Source organism: Miniopterus natalensis, chromosome 18 (genome assembly GCF_054644295.1).
Source record: "Miniopterus natalensis isolate mMinNat1 chromosome 18, mMinNat1.hap1, whole genome shotgun sequence".
NCBI classification, from domain to species: domain Eukaryota; kingdom Metazoa; phylum Chordata; class Mammalia; order Chiroptera; family Miniopteridae; genus Miniopterus; species Miniopterus natalensis.
In genome coordinates, this window is record NC_142098.1 from 12,546,822 (window position 1) to 12,567,931 (window position 21,110).

The 21,110-nt window shown below is 42.6% G+C and overlaps 1 protein-coding gene across 1 annotated transcript in view; it reads right to left on the bottom strand.

Annotated features, from left to right (window-relative positions):
- Positions 1-21,110, bottom strand: part of GPATCH1 (G-patch domain containing 1) — a 41,937-nt gene that overhangs the window by 16,569 nt on the left and 4,258 nt on the right. Inside the window, exons 2-10 of the mRNA XM_016221073.2 lie at positions 17,130-17,264; positions 14,742-14,827; positions 12,314-12,474; positions 11,704-11,801; positions 11,130-11,188; positions 10,378-10,620; positions 9,235-9,382; positions 5,373-5,452; positions 2,566-2,770 (exon numbers count right to left, since the gene is read on the bottom strand). Of these exons, the coding sequence (XP_016076559.2) occupies positions 2,566-2,770; positions 5,373-5,452; positions 9,235-9,382; positions 10,378-10,620; positions 11,130-11,188; positions 11,704-11,801; positions 12,314-12,474; positions 14,742-14,827; positions 17,130-17,264 (1,215 nt within the window). The remainder of the gene's footprint in view (positions 1-2,565; positions 2,771-5,372; positions 5,453-9,234; positions 9,383-10,377; positions 10,621-11,129; positions 11,189-11,703; positions 11,802-12,313; positions 12,475-14,741; positions 14,828-17,129; positions 17,265-21,110) is intronic.

Consider the following 21,110-nt stretch of genomic DNA (forward strand, 5'->3'; position numbering starts at 1 on the left):
AAAAACAGTAACAGGAAGAGATGACAGTATCGTTAAGACAAGTATACTTACATTTTTCTGTACATAGACTTTCAATATCACAAGTTCACGTAACTGGACTATTTTACATTTAGTGTTTCATCTGTATTCACATGATTCCTGTAAACCAGACAGTACTAAAACAATGAGGCTCCTATTTCACAATTGGCAAAAATGAAGGTTAGTACTTGGATGTTTATCAGGCCAGCGAGTGGTCCCAGAAGGAGAAAGCTGACATCTTGAACTCTGGACCTCCAGTCCATGGTAGCCACCCTTCCACAGTCCTGCCCAGCACAAGCCCCGGTTCAGAGCACAGCTACCCATCATGCACCCACTCGTGCCGCAGATGCTCACTGAGCACTCATTCCATGCCAGACACTGGGCTGGGCTGGGAGGGCAATGCAGGCAGGGTCCCGCTCTCACTGATGAGGGAGAAGGACATTAAAGAAGCCAAAAGTCAACACCAGAGGACTGCTATGAGAGGAGGAGAGGAGGACTGTGGGAAAACATAGGGTGGTGTGATTGAGGGCGACTTAAGTGAGAGGGCTGGCTGAGAGGGGGAGATGACTAGCTTATATGGTGGGCACGGAAGGCCTGGAAGGTCCGTCTAAAGAGATAATATTTGAGGTAACTTCTGAGTAAAAAGAAGGATCCAACAAACAAGGGAAGAACAGAGGTAGAGGAAGCGGTAAACATAAAGGCCCTGAGTGGGCATCTTGGTTGGCAGGTTCAGAGGGCAAACAGGAGGATCAGGAGGTTAGACCACAGTGGGTTAAGGGAAAGTGGTGTAAGATGTGGCTTGAAACATAGACAGGGATGGATCCAGAGAGCCTTGTGGAAAGTCCAGATTCTCTTTAGTTAAGTACTGGTGGCACTGGCCAAGTAGCTCAGTTGGTTAGAGCATCGTCCTGATACACCAAGGTTGTGGCTTAGATCTCCAATCAGGGCACATACAAAAATCAACCAATGAATGCATAAATAAGTGGAACAACAAATCTATGTTTCTCTCTCTCTCTCTCTCTCAAATCGATTTTTAAAATAAGAATCAACTAATGAATGCATAAGTAAGTAAAACAACAAATTGATGTTTCACTCTCTCTTCAAAACCAATAAGTAAAAATAAATAAACAAAAAAAAAAGTAGTAATAGAGCATTTTAAGGGGGATAGTGATATAATTTGGTTCACCTAGCTACTGTTGAGGGGGATGGGCTGCAGAGGACAAATAAGGACCAAATCAGGAGGCTATTGCAATAGTCCAGGTGAGAGTAGATGGGCATTCAGACCACGGGGGAAGCAGCAGAAATGCAGAAAAGTAGATGGAGTCCCCGTGCCTATTAGGGGTAGAAATGAGAGGACTTGCTGATAACTGGGTAGGGTCAGGGGAGGGAGGGAAAGAGAAGAGCAAGAATCAGGATTCCTACATTCTGATCCGAGCAGTGGGTCACTGGTGGTACCATTTACTGTACTAAGAAGGGGCAGACTGGAGAAAAAGCAAGTTTGAGGAAAGAAGTGGAAACCAAGAGTTCTGTTGGGGTCTATTACATTTGAGATACCTGTTAGGCTCCCAAAGGGCAAGTATAAGTTCATCTCTCTTAGTGGGTCTTTCTGCTCCAACATACAGGGGATTCTCCACATCTGTCTATACTTTCACATGCACTCATTCCTTCAGGCTTCCAGGAAAAGTGCTATAGTACCCTTTTCCCCTGAGGAAAAAATCCTATGGTCCCAGGCTGTACAGAGAAAGTGAAGGTACACATGTCCCCGGTCTTTACCACATTCCTGAACAATTATTAAAATCTGAAAACTGCTACCCTGGCTGTTGTGGCTCAGTGGTTAGAGCAAAGGCCTGAGCACCAAAGGGTTACGAGTTCTATTCCCAGTCAAGGGCACGTACCTGGGTTGCAGGTTTGATCCCAGTCAGGGCCCATGTGGAAAGCAACCAATCGATGTTTCTCTGTTTCTCTCTCCCTCCCTCCCTCTCTAAAAATCAATGGAAAAAATATCCTCGAGTGAGGATTAACAAAAAGCAAACAAACAAAAATCTGAAAACTCTGAGCTTAAGACAAAGGTTGTAATTTCAATGACACAACTCAAACTAATGGTGGGAAACAAGTCTTAAGAAGTAAAGGATGTATACTTATATGTGCCATTCACAATAAACAATTTTATTCCCACAGTTTGGGAATACAAAATCTTGGAAAAATTTCAATGGGAAAGCATCTTTCCATTTTGATTTTGATCACTCAGAATTATAATAAATGCAATGATTTATTTTTTATTTTTAAGAAATTCTTTTTTTTTTTTTAAATATGTCTTTATTGATTTCAGAGAGAGGAAGGGAGAGGGAGAGATGAAAGCACCAATGATGAGAGAGTCATTAATCGGCTGCCTCCTGCATGCCCCCCACTGAGGATCAAGCCCGCAACCCGGGCATGTGCCCTGACCAGGAATCGAACCTCGAGCTCCTAGATCCTAGGTCAATGCTCAACCTCTGAGCCATGCCGGCTGGGCTAAATTTAATGATTTTAATCTTCTCCATGACATACCTTGAATAGGTGTTTCTCCTAGCAACTCTCCCCGCTTGGAGGCATTCAGTTGGTGCCTACTATGTGTCCCTGGGTCATGTATTGACTTTCCAGTTGATTCTGATAATACTTGAAGTAAGTGAGAGTTTTTGGAAGTTGCAGCTACCACAGGTCTGAAATAATGCACTGGTCGATAGTCTCTTGGCAATTCAGGTGGTGGATAAATCTTCAAAAAACAGAACAAAACTCTGAAAATACAGGCTGTACAATGATCATGTTTGATTCAAGCAAGAAAACCCCTTACCTCTGAGCGTTATTAACCCCAGCCTTTCCTAGACTAACATTCAGCAGGTAGGTAGGCAGCACTGGGAACAGATTGTCCAGGTGCCCAGCCAACATCCATTCTGGATCTGGATGGTCACCAGAACCACAGTTCAAACGAGACATTTTTAATATCACCCCTGCCCACTTCTACACAGAGATGCTAACATGCATGTTTCGTATAAGAACAAAAACTATGACAACAGCTAACAGGATATACAGGCCCACGTGCAGACCTCGCCTACTGTAAGTCAGAAATTTTAGAAAAGTATGATTCAAGGTATAGAAAAAGTAACTTTAAGTTACTTTTAAATTCAGAAATTTTTTCTGGTTATGTTTCAGTTCCAAATTGGAACTTCAAGCCTTATTTTTTTATCTGAGGTATTTTTAATTCAAAAGCTGACTGAGCCCTGGCTGGTGTGGCTCGGTTGGTTGAGTGTTATCCCATGCACTGAAAGGACACTGGCTCGATTCCCAGTCAGGGCACATGCCTGGGTTGTGGGGCTCAATCTCCAGTAGGAGGCAGCCAATCGATGTTTCACTATCAGGGAGATGTTTCTATGATTGTGTGTCTCTCTCTCCCTCCCCCTTCCTCTGTCTCTAAAAAAAAATCAATTAAAAAAAAAGCTGACTGAACTGAAATTGAAATATAGTATTTGGGAAACTCAGGCATTAATGATGGCAGAAGAGATAAGCTAAAAGAAAGGATTAGAGAAGCATTTGAGATCTTGCTTCCTGTCAGATGTTGTTAGTTTTGGCTCAAATAAACCCTTTATAAAAAAATTTTTTTTAAACCCATTAGACATTTTTTAATTACTGCATTAAATGGTCTCTTTTGCACTTGGTCTAACAAACATATATTTATGGACAGTTCTATGTAAGCTGTTTTCTAGATTTTTCAGCGGCCTGAAACCCTGAGCTCTGTAACCAGAGAGGAGCTGAATGCCCTGTGGCATGAGTTCTCAGCTCCAGCTGCACACTGGGTTCACCTGAGGCTTTTAAGAGTAATGATGCCCACATCCCACCCCACAAAGTCAGCAACAACTGGAGTTTCCCAAGGTTCCCAGGAAGTTGCAAGGTTCCCAGGTGGTTCCCTGGGGGGCAGCACCTGGCATGATGAAAATCCATAAAAGAGTAGTATTACCACTGTTAGGAAATCACATTTTTTATCATCTTAGTCTGACCACCTTCTCTGAAAAACAGACTCCCCAGCCAGCCAGCAAACACTCTCATGTTACCAAGACACAAAAATCCCGTGGAGCATGGCAGAAAAGAGGTGCATACACCCTAGTATTCTTCATAACCTCCATCAGATTCACAGCACTTCAAAGGTGGGGTTAAAAACTAGGTGAACACAGCCCTCTTGTCAATGGCTCACGCTCAAAGCCCTACTCCAGCGAGGAGCACCTCAGGAACCCCCGCTCTGTCTGCCCACTTAGGGCACTCTGCCAGTCAGTGACCTTGTCTATCTTGCACCCTCACTGAATAAAAGCTACTTTGGGGTCAGGACTTTGTCCTATTTATCCTTGACCCTGGAATTAAATGAGTACTTCTCAACCATTTTTATGCTCCCCTTTCATAAATGTAAAATTCGCCTTCTCCTTTGACATATTTGACATTTCTGATGATAACAGCAGCTTACTATGCACCCAACACTGTTTTAAATGTATCCTGCTCACGATTACAACACATTAACTATTACCACTAAACCAACCACAGCCACTGTAATATCGAACGCAGTTTCTCAGGCTGCACTGCTACCGGCCGCCCCTGTTCTGAAGAACCACAGGCCAAGCCACAGAGGCACAAATGTTTGCTGAATGAAAAACAAAAAGCGCATTACAAAGTGTGGAATAATCTGAAAAAAGGATGCCAACAAGGCAAATGGCCAGGCACCCTCCTGAGTTATCAGCACCCACAACTAACTTGTGATGTCCACCTAGGAACAGGTGACTCTGAGGGTGTTAAAGAGTACTGCTTGGCCTAAGCTGTAATAGAATAGCATTAAAACAGGACTATCTGGAAAAGCACACAGAGTTGTCCCTGAGACCTGACCTACATGTACAGGCTTCTCCCTTCCCCTTGCCCAGGCAGGGAGCCCAGGGAACCTCACACGTTAGTTAATACGCCTCACAGCAGGACTCAGGGCTGGGGGTCATTACAGCTTTCTGAAAGATTTGTACTTTTCCTTAAGTTACACTGTCCCTAGAATTTTATCAATTCCATTCTCCCACCAGTTTCTAATGTAATTTCTTTTTAATGGAAATAACCACTCACTTGAAGTTTGGGTTTAAAAGATGAGCAGTTGGCTGTTTTGAATACATTGTGGCTACTGACTGCTATTTCTAAGACAGAATACGTTTTCCTCAACGATCACTGGTAACAAGGCTGGTGCTTTTGAAAACAGAATTTATTTACCATTCCAGTTGTTGATACAATAACTCAGATTACATAATAAGTATTAAAAGCACTAAACCAGAAAAAAATATATATAAAAAAATTCTTACTTTCTTAGAAGACAAAGGTTTAGAAGCCAAGGAAAATCCATCCAGTATTTTGCCAATGTATCGAAGATCTTTCTCTGATTCTACAAAATGATGTCATTGATTAATTTCAGAAGCATAGATAAGAATAAGACAGACGTCAGTTTTTTTATCTCTAAGAAACACAAATACTACAGGTAACATGTGATATCACACAGAGATAGCAGCAAAGGAGGAAATACCTCTGTTGACTCTGGGAGCTGGGCCCACACCACCCACAGCTGATTAGGCTGCCCAGGACCCAAGGTTAGAGGCCCAACGCTAAGGGGCACCAAAAAATATACTCTGTGTAGTAAAAGCTCTCAAGAAAAACCATCAAGAGAACAAGTGTGGATAAAAGTAAAACCATGACTGTGAGAGGGTCATTTCTAAAACTGGGTGAAGAACCCTAAGGAGGCTGCCTCCCAGTTTCCTTAGCAACCATCCAAACAGGGAACAAAAGGAACTACAACCGGGTCAGCGCGTAATCTAATCTTAGCACAAATTAAAAGGTACTTTTGTCCTTTTCTGAAAAATGAAACTCTAACAAGAGATAAAGATCACTAATTCAAGAAACAAAATGACCAGACGCCCTCTGACTTGAAGCCAGGGATGGTCCCTTGGTCGCAGACACAGCCCCACCGACAAAGGCCCTTTGATTACCAAGGATTTCCTGCGCATGGTGGCTCTGCCAAAACTCCACACGCACAAACTGCATTCTCTGCAGCCAAAGCCCCTCCCCGTGACCACCTCAGCGCAGCCACAGCTGGCGTTTAGACCTCCAGCAGACACAGCTGCCCGCATGCACAGCCGGGTAACTCTCCTCCCCCACAAAATCACTCTTTGTACTTCAACTCCTGTTGAACTTTTGTACCAGCTTCTGGAGGTTCCTAAGATTCTGTACAGTAATTTGCTATTAAATTTCACATTCTTGCTATTTTCTATTCTTTTAAAACCCTGCAATTTTACTTTTATGAATTTATTCTGAATATACAGCAAATGTGCACAAAGAACCATAAGGTATTTACTATAGCCCTATCGATCAGGGGGGAAAAAATTAGAGCAATTCAAAAATCAACCATTATGACTGGCTGACTATAAATTTACTCAGTGAAAAACCATACAGTCACCCTGGGCAGGTGGCTGGGTTGGTTGGAGCATCGTCCCCTACACCTAAAGGTTTGGTGTGTACAGCGAGGCAACCAACTGATGTTTCTCTCTCACCTCTCCCTCCTTCTTTCTCTCCCTTCCTTTCTCTCTAAAAAAAAAAAAATTAAAAAAAAATCAATTAAAAACAAAAAAGAGAAACCATAAGGTCAAAACTATAGATGTTGTGGCCCTAGGGGTGGCACAGAAGAGGCAGCTGTGGGAGGGGGTGACAGCAGAGAGGGCACAAGGATAAGGGGAGGCCGGGGAGCCCAGGGAGACACCCGCCCAGGCTTGACGCGGGAAGGGGTGGGGTCAACAGTCAGGCAAAAGTGTTATATAAAGGAAAAGCCAAAGATTTGGCTGGGAGGGCAATTTAAATATGTATACTTATTACAGATCAGCAATTATTATACAACGAATATGTTAATGTTAGTAATATAGCATTGTATTAATATATTGACATATTAACATAATTAACAATTAGCATATTTACTATATTATCTATAATATTACATATTATAGCATTGATGTAATATGTATTATTATATAACTTCTTTTAGGTTATAGAAATGATAACTTAGTACATAATTTTGAAAATATAAAGGTAAAGCAAAAAATATAAAAGTGAGTAAAAGGTAGAAAATAAAAGCAGTCTAGTTATCATCCAGAGGTAACGCCAACTAACATTTGGGCGCCCAGCCTTCCAGCATCTTGTGAAAACCTGGGTTCTCTCTGTGGCGACAAGGACAGGCCACTCACTCAGCGTGGTGGCTGGGTGCCAGGCAAGGTCTAAGCCCTCTACGTACATTACACTCTCCACGGGACAGTCATGCCACTGTCATGCCCACTGTCCAGGCAAGGACGCCGAGGCACAGAGAGGTTAAGTAGCTTGTTCAAGGTCATGGCTGAAAAATGGGGAGAACCAGGACTGAAACCCAGGCAGGCAGTCTTCAGTTTGTGTTCACAACCACTAAGCAAACTACCTCTTAAAAACTGTTCTGCACCTGCCTTTTCTCTTCTAGAAATGTAAAATCGGTATCATTTTGGGGAGCGATGCTTAGATTATTTCAACAGTATGATCTCAGATGTAGTCTACAAGAGTTAGATCAAATTTTATAACTACAGCTAAAAATGTCTGAATAGATTGTTTTTATCTCAACTCTCATCTCCTTTATTTATTAGGTAGTTATTACTGTAACCGAAGAATAGTAGGTACCATTTATTCAGTCTTTGAGGCAGGTGCCAAACACGGAGTTATGCCGTTTAATCCTCACAAAACCTGAGTGTAGATTTTGTCCTCACTTTACAAATGATGCCCAGAATGGTTACAAGCCTTGCCCAAGGCCACACAGCTGGGAAGGAGAAAGCAGGGAGCCGATCCAAATCCGTTTCTGATTGGCTCCAAATCACACGCTACTAATACCTGTGTCACACTGTCTCCTCCCTACACCTTTTCTGAATTGAGAAATTAAAATACTACCAGCCGTTGCAGGGTTCAATCCCTGGGTCAGGGCATATACAAGACTCAACCAATGGCCCTGGCCAATGTGGCTCAGTGGTTAGAGGGCTGGCCCACCCACCAAAGGGTCGCGGGTTCAATTCCTGGTCAAGGGCACATAGCTGGGTTGCAGATTCGACCCCTGGCCCTGGTCCAGGTGCGTGCGGAGGTAACCAATTGATTTGTCTCTCTCACATCGATGTTTCTCTCTCTCCTCCTCCTCCTTCCCTTCCTTCTACTCTCTCTAAAAAATCAATGGAAAGCCCAGCCAGTGTGGCTCAGCGGCTGAGCATCGACCTATGATCCAGGAGATCAAGGTTCGATTTCAGGTCAGGGCACATGCCCGGGTTGCAGGCTTGACCCCCAGTGGGGGGCGTGCAGGAGGCAGCCGATCAATGACTCTTTCATCATCGATGTTTGTATCCCTCTCTCCTTCTCCCTTCCTCTCTCTGAAATAGATAAAGGCATATTAAAAAATAATAATGAATTTAAAAATCAGTGGAAAAAATATCCCCAGGTAAGGATTAACAACAACAAAAAAAGAGTTAACCAATGAGTGCATAAATAAGTGGAACAACAAATCAATGTTTCTCTTTCTCTCTCTCCCCATTCCTCTCTCTCTCTCAAAATCAATCAATAAAAAAAAATTTAAATACTACCTAGGTTCTGAATCACTATAGACTCTGACGTGAAATTCAAGTTGTGTTGACAGATGTCCACCTCTTTGTCCAATAAGAGCCTCCTAAGAGCTGGGGACACAAGCAGAAGACAGGCTGGCTGCCAAGCTCCATCTTGCTACGCTCAGTGTTCCTACTACCGAGTCGCCACACCTGGCCTTCAGACCCACTGCTTGAGCTGACCTACTTTGACCACGTGCCTAACTCCTCGAGCTGGAAGTGCTTCCCTCTGACCCTGCCAGCTCTTACCTGCCCACACGCGTGCTCCTTCCGATTCCAGGCCTCTTCTTCCTCCCCTCCTTGGCCCTGTCTGGATAACTGGCGTGGCTCTGACCCATTCTAAATCCTGCGTCTGTCTTACTTCCCACACTGGGCCTCTCCTCCTACTTTGTTTCTCACTCTCCATCTCTGACCAACAGCCCCCTACTCCTCGGAGGCTGCCTCTGTCACATCAATCTCGCAATCCCTTCTCCCAGATAACCTCACACTGGTCCTGCCATCAGCCTTGGGTCTATGGAATCACCTTTCTGACTCTGGTATTGCTTGGGCGCTGTCCAGCCATAGAGTCCATCTCCAGGCTCCTCATCCTTCAGAACAGTGTCATACTTGGACAGAGTTTCTGTGGCATAGATGTCATCGTCTTCCTCTTCCAAGGCACCAACACCAAAGGCCTTCGGAAACAAGGTTTCAAACAGCATTACAAGTGTCAGGGTATGTTTGCGTTAAAGGATAAGCTACTTTAAGGATGTAACTGAACAGGTCACATTAGCACAGTAAGGTCACCAAGAGAGGAGCAAATGGGGGACCCAGGTTAACACAGACTCAAGTCCTTTGGGTTACAATGACAGGTGTGAGTGCCACACCCAGCAGCAGCTATAGGTCTAGGTCCTAACGTGGGCAGAGGAATGGAGGACACACGCAAGCAGCAGTGCAGGAAGTGAAATGGGGCCCCCAAAATAAGAAAGGAAGAGTGTTCATCTGTGTTCGATATGACCTGTGGACACAGCTGGTAACCTGGTTCTGGAGACCACCATACTCTAATAGCTGCTGTAAGGATGCCTAATCTCTGTGGGAAATGATCTCCAACAAGTATCCCTTTTTGTTAAAATAACTAGAAAAACAATAATGGCATTTTCTAAATGTAACTTAGAAACAAAAAGTAATAATGACATTTTCTAAATGTAATTTAGGAAGGGACCTCTGAATCAATTTGAGAGGACAGGCAATCAGGAAAAGCTCTCCATCTCCTCAAAAGTACAAAGCAAGTCTCCCAAGTGAAACTTACACCTACACTCCTCGAGCTGGAATGTAGGGCTGGCAGCACCAGGAAATGGTCCAAGAGGGAGTCAAACTTGGACGTGAACTTGGGAGAGGCAGACTGAAATTCAATTATTACCTAAACCAAAGGGGTAAGTGTGGTTTTCTGCTCAGTTCCACAAGAGCGTGAAAAAGCAGTCCTCGCTCCTGGGAACACACAAACTCCACCAAGAACATAGGTCACAGGATCTCAGGAGTAAGTATTCAAATCACGTGGGTGCACTTTACGTGTCTTCAGAAGAGATCCGAGTAGTCAATCAATAATGACTGCCTACCATGGGCAAACATAATACGGAAAGTGTTCTCATTTGTCAATGGTTCCATGTTTATAAAACAGAAACTCTTTTACCTGGCCTGAAATTCCCAATTTTCTTCCTTTATTCACCCCAGTATCTCCGAGAAGATCGCTGGTCTCCTGGGGTCTCCCACTAAAAAGATTAAGATGTTCTCCCGAAGTTCCAAACAATGCCCGGTGGGGATCTAGGCCCTGGTAAGCCAGTCCATGCACATTATCTTTAGGTGTGAAATCCACAGGTGTGACATCCCTGGGGGCAAAGGTCACATTTCCTGGCAGGTAGTCGTCATCTTCATCCTATTTAGAAAGTGGAACGAAGATGAGTCACCGCCTCTAAAATGCTATTTTCAAATGCAGTGATTCATTCCAAACAGAACCACCACCAACATTCATCTCCACTGTTACAAATCACTAAACCAAGTCCCTGAACAAGGCGATACTAAACACAATTCCATTTTAAGAATCTAAACAGACTTGGGATGTCTATGGTGCTGGCAGTGCCGAATACAGTATCTGACATTATAAGGATAGTTTTGCAGTGTGGGTATTTCACTGTAATGGGATATGATGGATTTCAAAAATTGTTTCCAATCATTTACAGATGATGTATTGTAGAATTGTATACCTGAAACCTGTATAACTTTATTAACCAATGTCATCCCAAAAATTCAATTAAATAAATAAATAAAGACAACTTAAATAGTAAAAAAAAAAAAAAAATTTGTTTCCGACCATAAAATTTCACATTCATGAAGTAACAAATGCTACTGTACCACACTGAAGGTCAGTCATCCCATACAATATACCTCAGAGTCTTCGGAGCCTCCAGGAGGTAATGCACAGCCATAGATTTTTACTCCAGGATCTACAAGAAATTTCAAATGCATCAGTCATGAGCAACTGAAAAAATAGAAAACCGAGTTGCTGACGCTCTTTAGAGACACAGGGCTGTGCTTGTAAAAGGCGCTACAGCATTAAGGTCTGAGACTGAACATCCAGGAATTCTTTTCCACCAGCCCCTGATCCACCCACACTCTGGCAACAATGTGCTAAATGATTAACTACTACTGCTCCAGCACCAGGGAGAGCCCAAAATAATTATTGCTGCTTCCAAGAGTTCACAGTCTGGCTGGGGAGACCAAGGGCAAGAAATAGAAAATAATCATGTTAAGCTGTGACACAGTTTTGGCAGAAGTAGGAAACAGTTTCATATACTCCTGATGGGAATGTAGACTAGTACAACTCTTCCAGAAAACTATTTCACATTACACACAAAAAGCCTTAAAATACATGCAAACCACCCAGCTACTATGTCTAGAAACATGTAGCCATTAAAAAGTATTAGGATTAGGGTTAATGACAATCAATATACACACATACCAGGTTTTTGTCGGCGTGGTCTTCTCTTTACTCGAGGACCAATTCCTTGTCCTTCCTTCCAACCCATTTTTCTTAGCAATTCAAAACCAACAGATAATCTAGGAGATCAAGGCATTGAAAATGAACTTTTTATAACACTAGAGCACAGCAGGAAGTAAGCAGCCTTTGAGTTCCTGCCCAGCGGATACACTTGGCCTACCTGAGCCCTTCCCCCCATTCGTGTTAGAACTGCACAGCCCTGCCCTTCTGGACCTGGGGAAGCCGATTAGAATCTCTTCTCCTGGGCCCAGAATGGGCACATAGCTACTCTAGATGATCCTTGTCAAGCCTTCAGCTGGGAAGCCATGACAGTCTGAGGCTGCCACATCAGGCCACATGCCCAGGAGCAGAACAAGGAGGTGTGCGAAGGAGAGAGGGGAAAGAAGATGGAGCTCTAGGGCACTCCATGCAGCAACAGTGCAGGGCCCTCTAGGGAAGACACCCCTTTGCACTCGGGTCAGGTGAAGAAGGCTCGTCCCACTAGCAACCAAGCTTTCCCTACATAAGCTCGCTATACATATGCAAAGCAGTGATTTCAAGATCAGAAAAGTCAAAATTAAATTCTTCTCACGTTGCTGGTGCTATGAGGTCATCGAGCAGAGTGGCTCCAGGAATTGGGGCAGTAGCAGCTGCTAACTGCCTGGCCTTTTCTCGTATTTTATCTTTGGTTTTGGAAGCAAAATCATCTGTGGTAACAATTGCTTTAGGTGCTATCCCAAATTCACTAAGATCCTTAAAAAAAATTCAAACAAAATTACTTACATTATTTGGAAAGTGACTAAACATGATACATCACGTAGCTTTAGTTCTTGTTAAAATTACAACATTGAGTTTGGGATCAGAGGACCAGCTAACTTTACACACTGACTTCGGAACCCTAACATAAGGCCAGTGGCCAAGGACAAGGGCATTAGAGTGGCTACTCAGTGAGGCCACATGGGGCACTGCCAACCTAGGAAAACAGGAAGGCCCTCATTCTTTTCAGGCAATATTTCAAAGGTCAGTGTGAAGGGGGCAAATCTTAGAATCACAGCCAACTGGTAAGCACCAATGTGCCAGGCCGGGTTAAGTGCCTTTGTATTTACTGCTGGCTGCCTGTCTAACAGCCACTGCCCCTTCCTCTTCTCTCACAGAGTCCTGAGATTGCACAGGCACCTGCCTTCCTCTGCGCCACCATGCGGCTCAGGAGTGCCGGCCTTGCTATGTGCGGGCTGGGGTGGGGGCAGGGTTAGGGAATGGAGGGTCAAGTCTTATCTAAGCGAGTCATTTTGATCCCATTTCCCTCACTTTAGGAATAAGCATGTAGCCCTGGCTGGTTAGCTCAGTTAGTTAGAGTATTGTACCAATAAGCCATGGTTGCAGGTTCGATGCCAGGGCAGGGAACATAAAAGAATCAACCAATGAGTGCATAAATAAGTGGAACAACAAATAGATGTTTCTCTCCCTTTCTCTCTCTCTCCCCCATTCTGTTCTCTCTCTCTAAAATCAATCAATAAAATTATTTTTTAAAAAGAATAAGCATGTAAAATAATTTGTCTTTTTAAAAATTATTTTTAAAAATTATTTTTTAAAAAGAATAAGCATGTAAAATAATTTGTCTAAGCAGAGGGAAAATTCACTGGAAAATTTATGTAAATAGTTTCTTTGATCTAAAGAAAAGATACCAAGAAGAAAGTCTTTCTTCAACTGAATAATGTCATCCTGGTTGTGCCCCTGGGAACTATTGCAGCCACCTTGCAACCATGAGATGATCTAGTGTAAGGAGAAGCTGACATGTAGATGACTGAGAAGAGAATCTGGGACCTCACTGGCATTTAGACTCCTTGTTACTTGAGACTGTGTTTCCTTATGGATTATGCTAGTCAGATAGGAAGGGGACTGCCCCTTGCCTCTTAGCTGCAGCCTAAAGCATGCTGATATAAGTATTTTATTTCATCTTTATCACAAATGGATCCGTGACTAGGTTTTAAGTTAAGAGGAGTTTAATTTTAAAACAAAATGGAGCACACCCTACATGCTGGCAGGACTGTTTTAGAACCGCCTTCCCCAAGCCCCCATTTACCCCTAAGAAGTTTATAGTCATTGTTGCTTTAACACTGTGCCCAGAGGCCTGCATGTGGCTTCCTTTTGGTCCTTTCTTTAGCACTCGCTGCCCCTTAAACTGCAGTGTGCATGAGCTACTGTACAAGGCCGAAGACTTGGCTCGACGGATGCTTTGCTGCTGAGGCAACTGAGGCCTTTCCAGTGAATGTGCCTGCACAGGCATTCCTTGTTTTATTGCACTTTGCTTTACTGTCCTTTGCAGGTATTTCATTTTTTACAATTTGAGGGTTTGTGGCAACCCTACACTGAGCATGCCTATCGGTGCCATTTTTCCAACAGCCACAGATGATGGTTAACATCTTTTAGCAATGAAGTATTTTTTCATTAAGGTACTGCACACTCTATAGACTACAGTAGAGTATAAAAATAACTTTTATATGTACTGAAAAACCAAAATTTTCACATGACTCACTTTATTCCAATATTCATTTTATTGTATTGGTCAGAACCAAACCCACAGGTAATATCTCCAAGGTATGTCTATATATGACTTTCCCCTATACTCTTTTTTTAATTTTTTTATTTATTGATTGGGGGGGGGAGAAAGAGAGAGAAACACCGACTTGCCGCTCCACCCATCCAAGCTTTCTACTGGTCAATTCTTGTAAGTGCCCCAACCAGGAATGGAACCTGCAACCTTGGCGTATTGGGATGACGTTGCAACCAACTGAGCCACCTGGCCAGGGCTCCCCTACACTCTTGACTTTAGAAACTACCCCCAGCTTAAGACGCTGCTCCAATGAAGAAGAATTTATTGAAATACAGGGCACTATAATCCAAATACTTAAAAGATAAAACCTTACGTACAAAGAGGAAATCAGACATTGAACTTTCTGAGGAAGGAGATGCTATAACCAACTACAAGCTAACTGGCAATTAAAGTTCTGTGCACTCACCTCTTCATCCATAAAATCTTCAGGACCAAGAACAGATTTGTCTGCTCTGTTCTGTCGTGAAGACACAAAGGAAGAGGGTGTCCATCCTTGAAAGAAAAGTTTAGAGCATTACAACCCTTGGTAGCATTTTGGTTTATAACTAAGTAATTAAATAACATGAAAACCCCATAACTACAAACTCCTGGCTACTTCCCATCTCACTGCTCATATAGATGTAATTATTCCACATAAACTCCTTATTAATCCCCATATCCCCTGTTGTCAGAACTTAGTGGGTACAGTGAGGTTTCCCCAGAAAAATTTGGAATCAAGTAAAATCAAATTATACGTGGAAAGTTAAACTGTGAAAGGAAAATAAGTAGACCTGAGCAGAAAGATGCAAGGTCGCCTTAAAAGGCAGGACCACTCTGAGACCAGCAGAACAGCAACCTACACTAATAAATTGGTGTCAAAGAAACAATGTCTGGTGAACACAGAACACAATATACAGATGATGTATTATAGAATTGTACACCTGAAACCCATATAATTTTATTAACCAATGTCACCCAATACATTAAATAAATTCAATAAAAAATTAAAATTTAAAAAATAAGAAGAAAAAAAACAATATGTCAAGGTACAGTCAGCCAAGAAAGAACGGCTAAAGAGAGAATTACAGAAGCAATGCAAATAACATTCAGAGTGCCAGACCCAAGGACCCAGCCTGGCTGGTCTAAGGACAGGCCATGGCCACAGCAGGTCCCCAATTCCATCAAATACCTGAGTCTTATGACGAACACCCCTGTTCCCCTTCCACAGTCACCAAACATGTGCCCTGCCTAAAGAGAGAGAACGCTCTGAGGATCTAATGTACCCGTAACCCTCTCCAGATAAGCTTCTTTAGATTTCTCTAAGAGTGACACACCTACTTTCTGATCTCCTACAAGAGTCTTGCTGAGGAGCATGCGGCAGATCTACTCTTGGCAGATGGGTGGAGTAGGCTTCCGGGCCAACCTGGGAGATTGATTCCCCAGGAGAGGAAGAATCTGCTCTCCTGGGCAATACCCTGGGCCCAGCACCTTCCTCCACTTTGGATTTCTATAATCTTTGTCCTATTTCTGCATAGTCTTTGACTCCATCGCTCCTAATGGTAAAGAGATATTCCAGCACATTAACATATCACAGTCTACCTGAGCAGTCATTTGAGCTGTTTACTTTCTAATTATAACACGCAGCAGGGCCATAACTATAATAACGAGCAATGTATTCATTTGCTGCTTTCTTCACAAACCCTGCTGCCATTTTACATGTTGGAATAAGTGTGCTACTTCCATAGAGCCTGAGTTACCTTAATTTGCTTTTGTTAATAAGGCTAAATATTCCATATAGCATTTCTGTCTCACCTGAAGTAAACTGTTCAAATACTTTGATCAACTGCCCATTGAACTTACCTTTACACATTCTGGATAGTGAATTTTTACCATCTGATTTACCCCAATTATTTTTCTTATGTGGCTCTTTTTCTTTCTTTCTTGCATTACTTTTCATCTTTATTTTACCATTGTTGTTGTGTATAAGTTATTTTTTAATTCATTTATTTTCCAACTATAGCTGACATACAATATTATATTACTTTCAGGTGTACAGCATAGTGGTTAGACATTTATAAAATTTACAAAGTGATCCCCCAATAAGTCTGGTATCCATCTGACACCATACATAGTTATTACAGTATTATTGATTGTATTACAAGTTATTTTTTTAAATATATGTAAAAGAGCTGTCCTATCTTGTTCTTAATAATTCCTACATGAGTTAATCAGTTCATCTTCCATTCATATCTGAGATACATAAGCCATTTTTCTTCCAGTTTCTATGTTAAAACACCAAAAATTATACATTACTTTAATCAATGCAGAATATATTATATTGCACCATGTGAAAAATTTAACGGGTTTTTCTCCAGGTCAAGAGTATGTACTGACAAGTGAAGGCTTGGTCCCGTCAGGAGACAGCAGCTCTGATCCTCAGTGGCTTCATCTACAAGACAGCTGTAACACCTGCCCTCCTTAGTCACAAAGTCGTGTGAGACAACGATGACCTGAGTGAATCTGTGTGAGAGTACTTTGTGCATGGCAAGATGCAATCTAAAATGGAAGTCATTATCATCGTTTAATCATCCAGTTAGAGTTTGTGTGTGTGTTTTTTAAGTGAAAAAAACCTCTTCCATCTTCAGGTTGCAATCAATGAACAACACACAGGTTGTTTCTGAAAACATTCCAAAGGTGCAGAGAAGACAAAAGTATGCAGGAAGTTGTTTAAAAAGGGAGAGATGGGAGGTGAGAATCTTGTGATATTTCAAACACCTGCTTTAGCAATACTGAGCGATAAGTAGGAAAATCATACCTTCTTTTGAGCCAACAGTGTTGAAGTACCCAGCAGAGAACCCTCCACTGAAGGCTCCATGAAACCGTTTATACCTTCCTTTTTCATCTCGGACAGTCTGATCCTGAAGAGGAATTGGTTTCTTTGGTCTTTCACCTAAAAAAAATATTTTGAATGGGTGGTGGATTAGAAAAAATTTAAGAAATTACATTTCTCAAATGTAATGAATTGTTCACTTCCTGTAACTTCAACTCTAATCATTTTAATTAAGTTCCTATTCCTAGTCTTCGCTAGCTTATATAGCTCAGGAGGCAATAAATTTTACCAAGCTTCTTTATAGTTCTAAAACAATGCTAGAGCCCGGCCAGCATGGCTCAGCGGATGAGCATCAACCTATGATCCAGGAGATGGAGGTTCAATTCCCAGTCGGGGCACATGCCTGGGCTGTGGGCTTGCAGAAGGCAGCAGATCAATGATTCTCTCATCACTGATATTTCTTTCTCTCTCCCTCTCCTTTCCTCTCTCTGAAATCAAAAAAGATATATTTTTAAAAAAATAAAACAATGCTAGATACCTCTTACTTATATTAAAAACATGTTTTAGCAAAAATGGCCTGCTTTTCCCACTAAATTCCATTAGGAAAACTGAATGACATTGGACAGGGAGGACAGTCCAAATAGATGGAAGTGGAATCTGCTGGCAGTGAAGGAGGCAAACTGCTGGGGTGGCACATGGCATGCACAAGTCTACAACGGAAGAAACACTGCTCTCTTCTAGAACTTCATAGCACCCCCATCTGACTCCAGAATTTTTCCTTGGTATTGCCCATTTCCCCCAAATCTTAAGAGTTTCCTTATTTCTGGGAATCTCCTGATTCTATAGTTACTATTCTTTAAACTTACTGCTTTTCCTATTTTGCTGAAAGCGTTGGGTTGCTATGTCACACAGCAGAAAGGAACTTAATAAGTTTTAGCCTAGTCTACAAACCCCTTAGGTTTAAAGTTCCCAGTACTATGATGCCAATTACTGTCTAATTTTATCAACTCCAATTCAAAATTCTGAATCTATTTAAAATAAAGGTAACCATCAAGTTATTTTCAAACATTCAATACAGAAAGCAAGTTATACAGTAGTTAAGGGCACAGGGTTGAGAGTCACAGCTCTGGACTTTAAAGCCAACTCCATCTTTACTAGCATGGGACTTCATCATCTTTTTTTGTTGTAGTTAATCCTCACCTGAGGATATTTTTTCTATTGATTTTTTAGAAAGAATGGAAGGGAGGGGCAGAGAGAGAGAGAGGGAGAGGAAGAGAGAGAAACATTGATGTGAGAGACACACCGATTGGTTGCCTCCCACATGCACGGGGGCAGGGAACGAACCTGCAACCCAGGTACATGCCCTTGACCGGGAATCAAACCAGTGACCCTTCGGTCAGCCTGCTGATGCTCTAACACGGAGCCACTCAGGCCAAGGCAGACCTTAATCATCTGAATCTTTCAGTGCCTCAACTTCCTGGCCCATCATAGAATTGTTATGCAGATTAAACAATATAATGCCTATGAAATGCTTAGCAAGAAGAGAGACACACAATAAGTACTTTTACAGTACTAGCAATTACTATTATTATTATTATTTACAATAGGTAAGACGTGTCCTAAAGTGCACACATACTTCTGAAAGATGGAACGAAAAGTAAAGGAACTTCCAGTCTCATTGTCTTAAATTCTTACTTGTAGCTATGGGGTCTCTGGGTCATTTCCGGAGTATAACCCACAGTAGGGTCACCGAGAGTTCAGGGAGACTGGGAGATCTGGACTCAACTCCCCTTACCCAATTACTTCCCAGCTCTGTAAACTTGGGCACATTACTCCATAAGCCTCAGCCTCCAAAACTATAAAAGCAGGACAATAAAAGAGCCTGCCTTGCAGAGTGGTGCTGATGATTAAATGCCACATTCAGAGATCTATGCACAGTGCCTGCTCTTAGCAAAGCTCAGTTATCAGCTGTAATTCCATTTCACTCTAAAGGACTGAATTACAACTTGGGACCCACAATCCAAGATTTTCAGCATTTCTTACAAATGCAGTACACAGCCCGGCCGGCATGGCTCAGGGATTGAGCATCCACCTATGATCCAGGAGATCGAGGTTTGATTCCCAGTCAGGGCATATGCCCAGGTCGCAAGCTCGATCCCCAGTGGGGGGCATGCAGCAGGCAGCCGATCAATGACAACTCTCTCATCATTTATGTTTTTATCTCTCTCTGCCTCTCCCTTCCTCTCTCTGAAATCAATAAAGATATATTTTTTAAAAAAGAAAGAAATGCAGTACACACACTCCATTAGTGCATGTGCACCTGGCACAACTTGGCTAAGGCAGTTTCTCAACCTTAGCACCTATTGTCAGCTTGTGCTGGATATTTCTTTGTGTGGGGAACAGTCTTGTGCACGGTAGGATGCTTAGAGAGAGTAGGTCCTGCCAATGCGAGGTGCTGGTTTTGCTCTGTTCTCCAGGTGCTTCTGATCTGAAAAGGGAGGGGAGATCTGCAGACAACTACTCGGAACCTGTGACAGCAGATGACAAAGGCCAACCATAGGGCTCTCGAGGAGGCGCCACCTCTAACCACAGCATGGAAAACTCCAGGGTGAAGGTGGCATTTTAGCCAGGCCCTGTTATAATTATTGCTACTAATAACAACTAGTTCCTTCTTGTCACACATATTATCTCCTTTATCATACCCTGATAAGGATGCTTTGATTAAGTAACTGCCCTGAGGAACACAGCTAATAAGCACAAAGCTGAAATCAGATCTCAACTCTGCCTCCAAGCCAGGGATGCCAGCCATACTGTCCTTCACTCATCTCCGACCAAAAGTTTACATGGGACTTGCATCAGGCAGTCTTGTTCTAGATCCTGGTTATGGGAAACAAAACACATCTCCATCCCTGCTCCCAGGGTGCCCAGAGCCCAGCAGAGGAGACCTGTATGTACAGGGAGTCTTCTAATAATGTGTAAGGACCACAACATCACAGTCACTCTAGGCAGGAGCAGAATTTGATAGCTGTAGATCCAGACACAATTCCCAACAGAAGCAGTAAGTCCATCAGTAAACAGGAGGCCTAAAAGGGTAATGTCAGATGTTTTGAGAAAGTGGTGTAGTCTGACTGGACGGCAGGGAAGGAATGGAAGATGAAACCAGAAGGGAACTTGAACATGGTGCTGCAGCGTCTGTGGTATGTCTTGTGGGGGATGGGAGCCACAGATAGTTTTAAGTAGAAGAGTCACAGCACCAAGGAGGAAGAAAATAGTCCTAAAATTAATCTGTGTACAGGATTGAGGCAGGATAGTAACAAACTGGGGAAATTCCTTGACAAGTGGAATAAGGGACTCTGAGACAAAATAATTAGACAAGGCCAAACAATTTGAGCAATTTACAGCCAGCAATTAAGTCATAAGGTTTTATCTTCCCTAACCAAGGATACTTAGGAGTAAATGGTTTACCACCATCCCGGGGCAGACAGACCTTGGTCCCAGGCCCTCTTCAATAATGTTCTTTAAAAATGAAACTAACCAGAAAATAATCCTGGCCCCTTTACACACATTTTGATGAATCTATGGAAGGACAAACCTGAAAAGCTAATGAATATTCTGTTAGACCCTCCCCTTAGAACTGCCCTAGAATTCCAGACAGCCAAGGAAAGATAAAAAAGCCTCAAGACAAAGGATCCATAGTGGGCTCTAGCTACAGCACACCCACACTTTATATTTTTGCTCCTAAACTTTAAGGGATCCCACAAGATTTGCAACCATGGGAGCAGTGGGCAGTGGCAGCTCGACTCAGGCTTATCCCTTGAACCTGTCTCCAAGGCCCCCTTTTCTCTGACTCTCTCTCCTGTTGCTTCTTCTACCTTAAGCCCTTCCTTTGTTTCACTGTCCCCAGCTTTAATAAACATACTCTCAAAATCACCTAGACTCATATTATGAAATCTATCCTACTCAAAG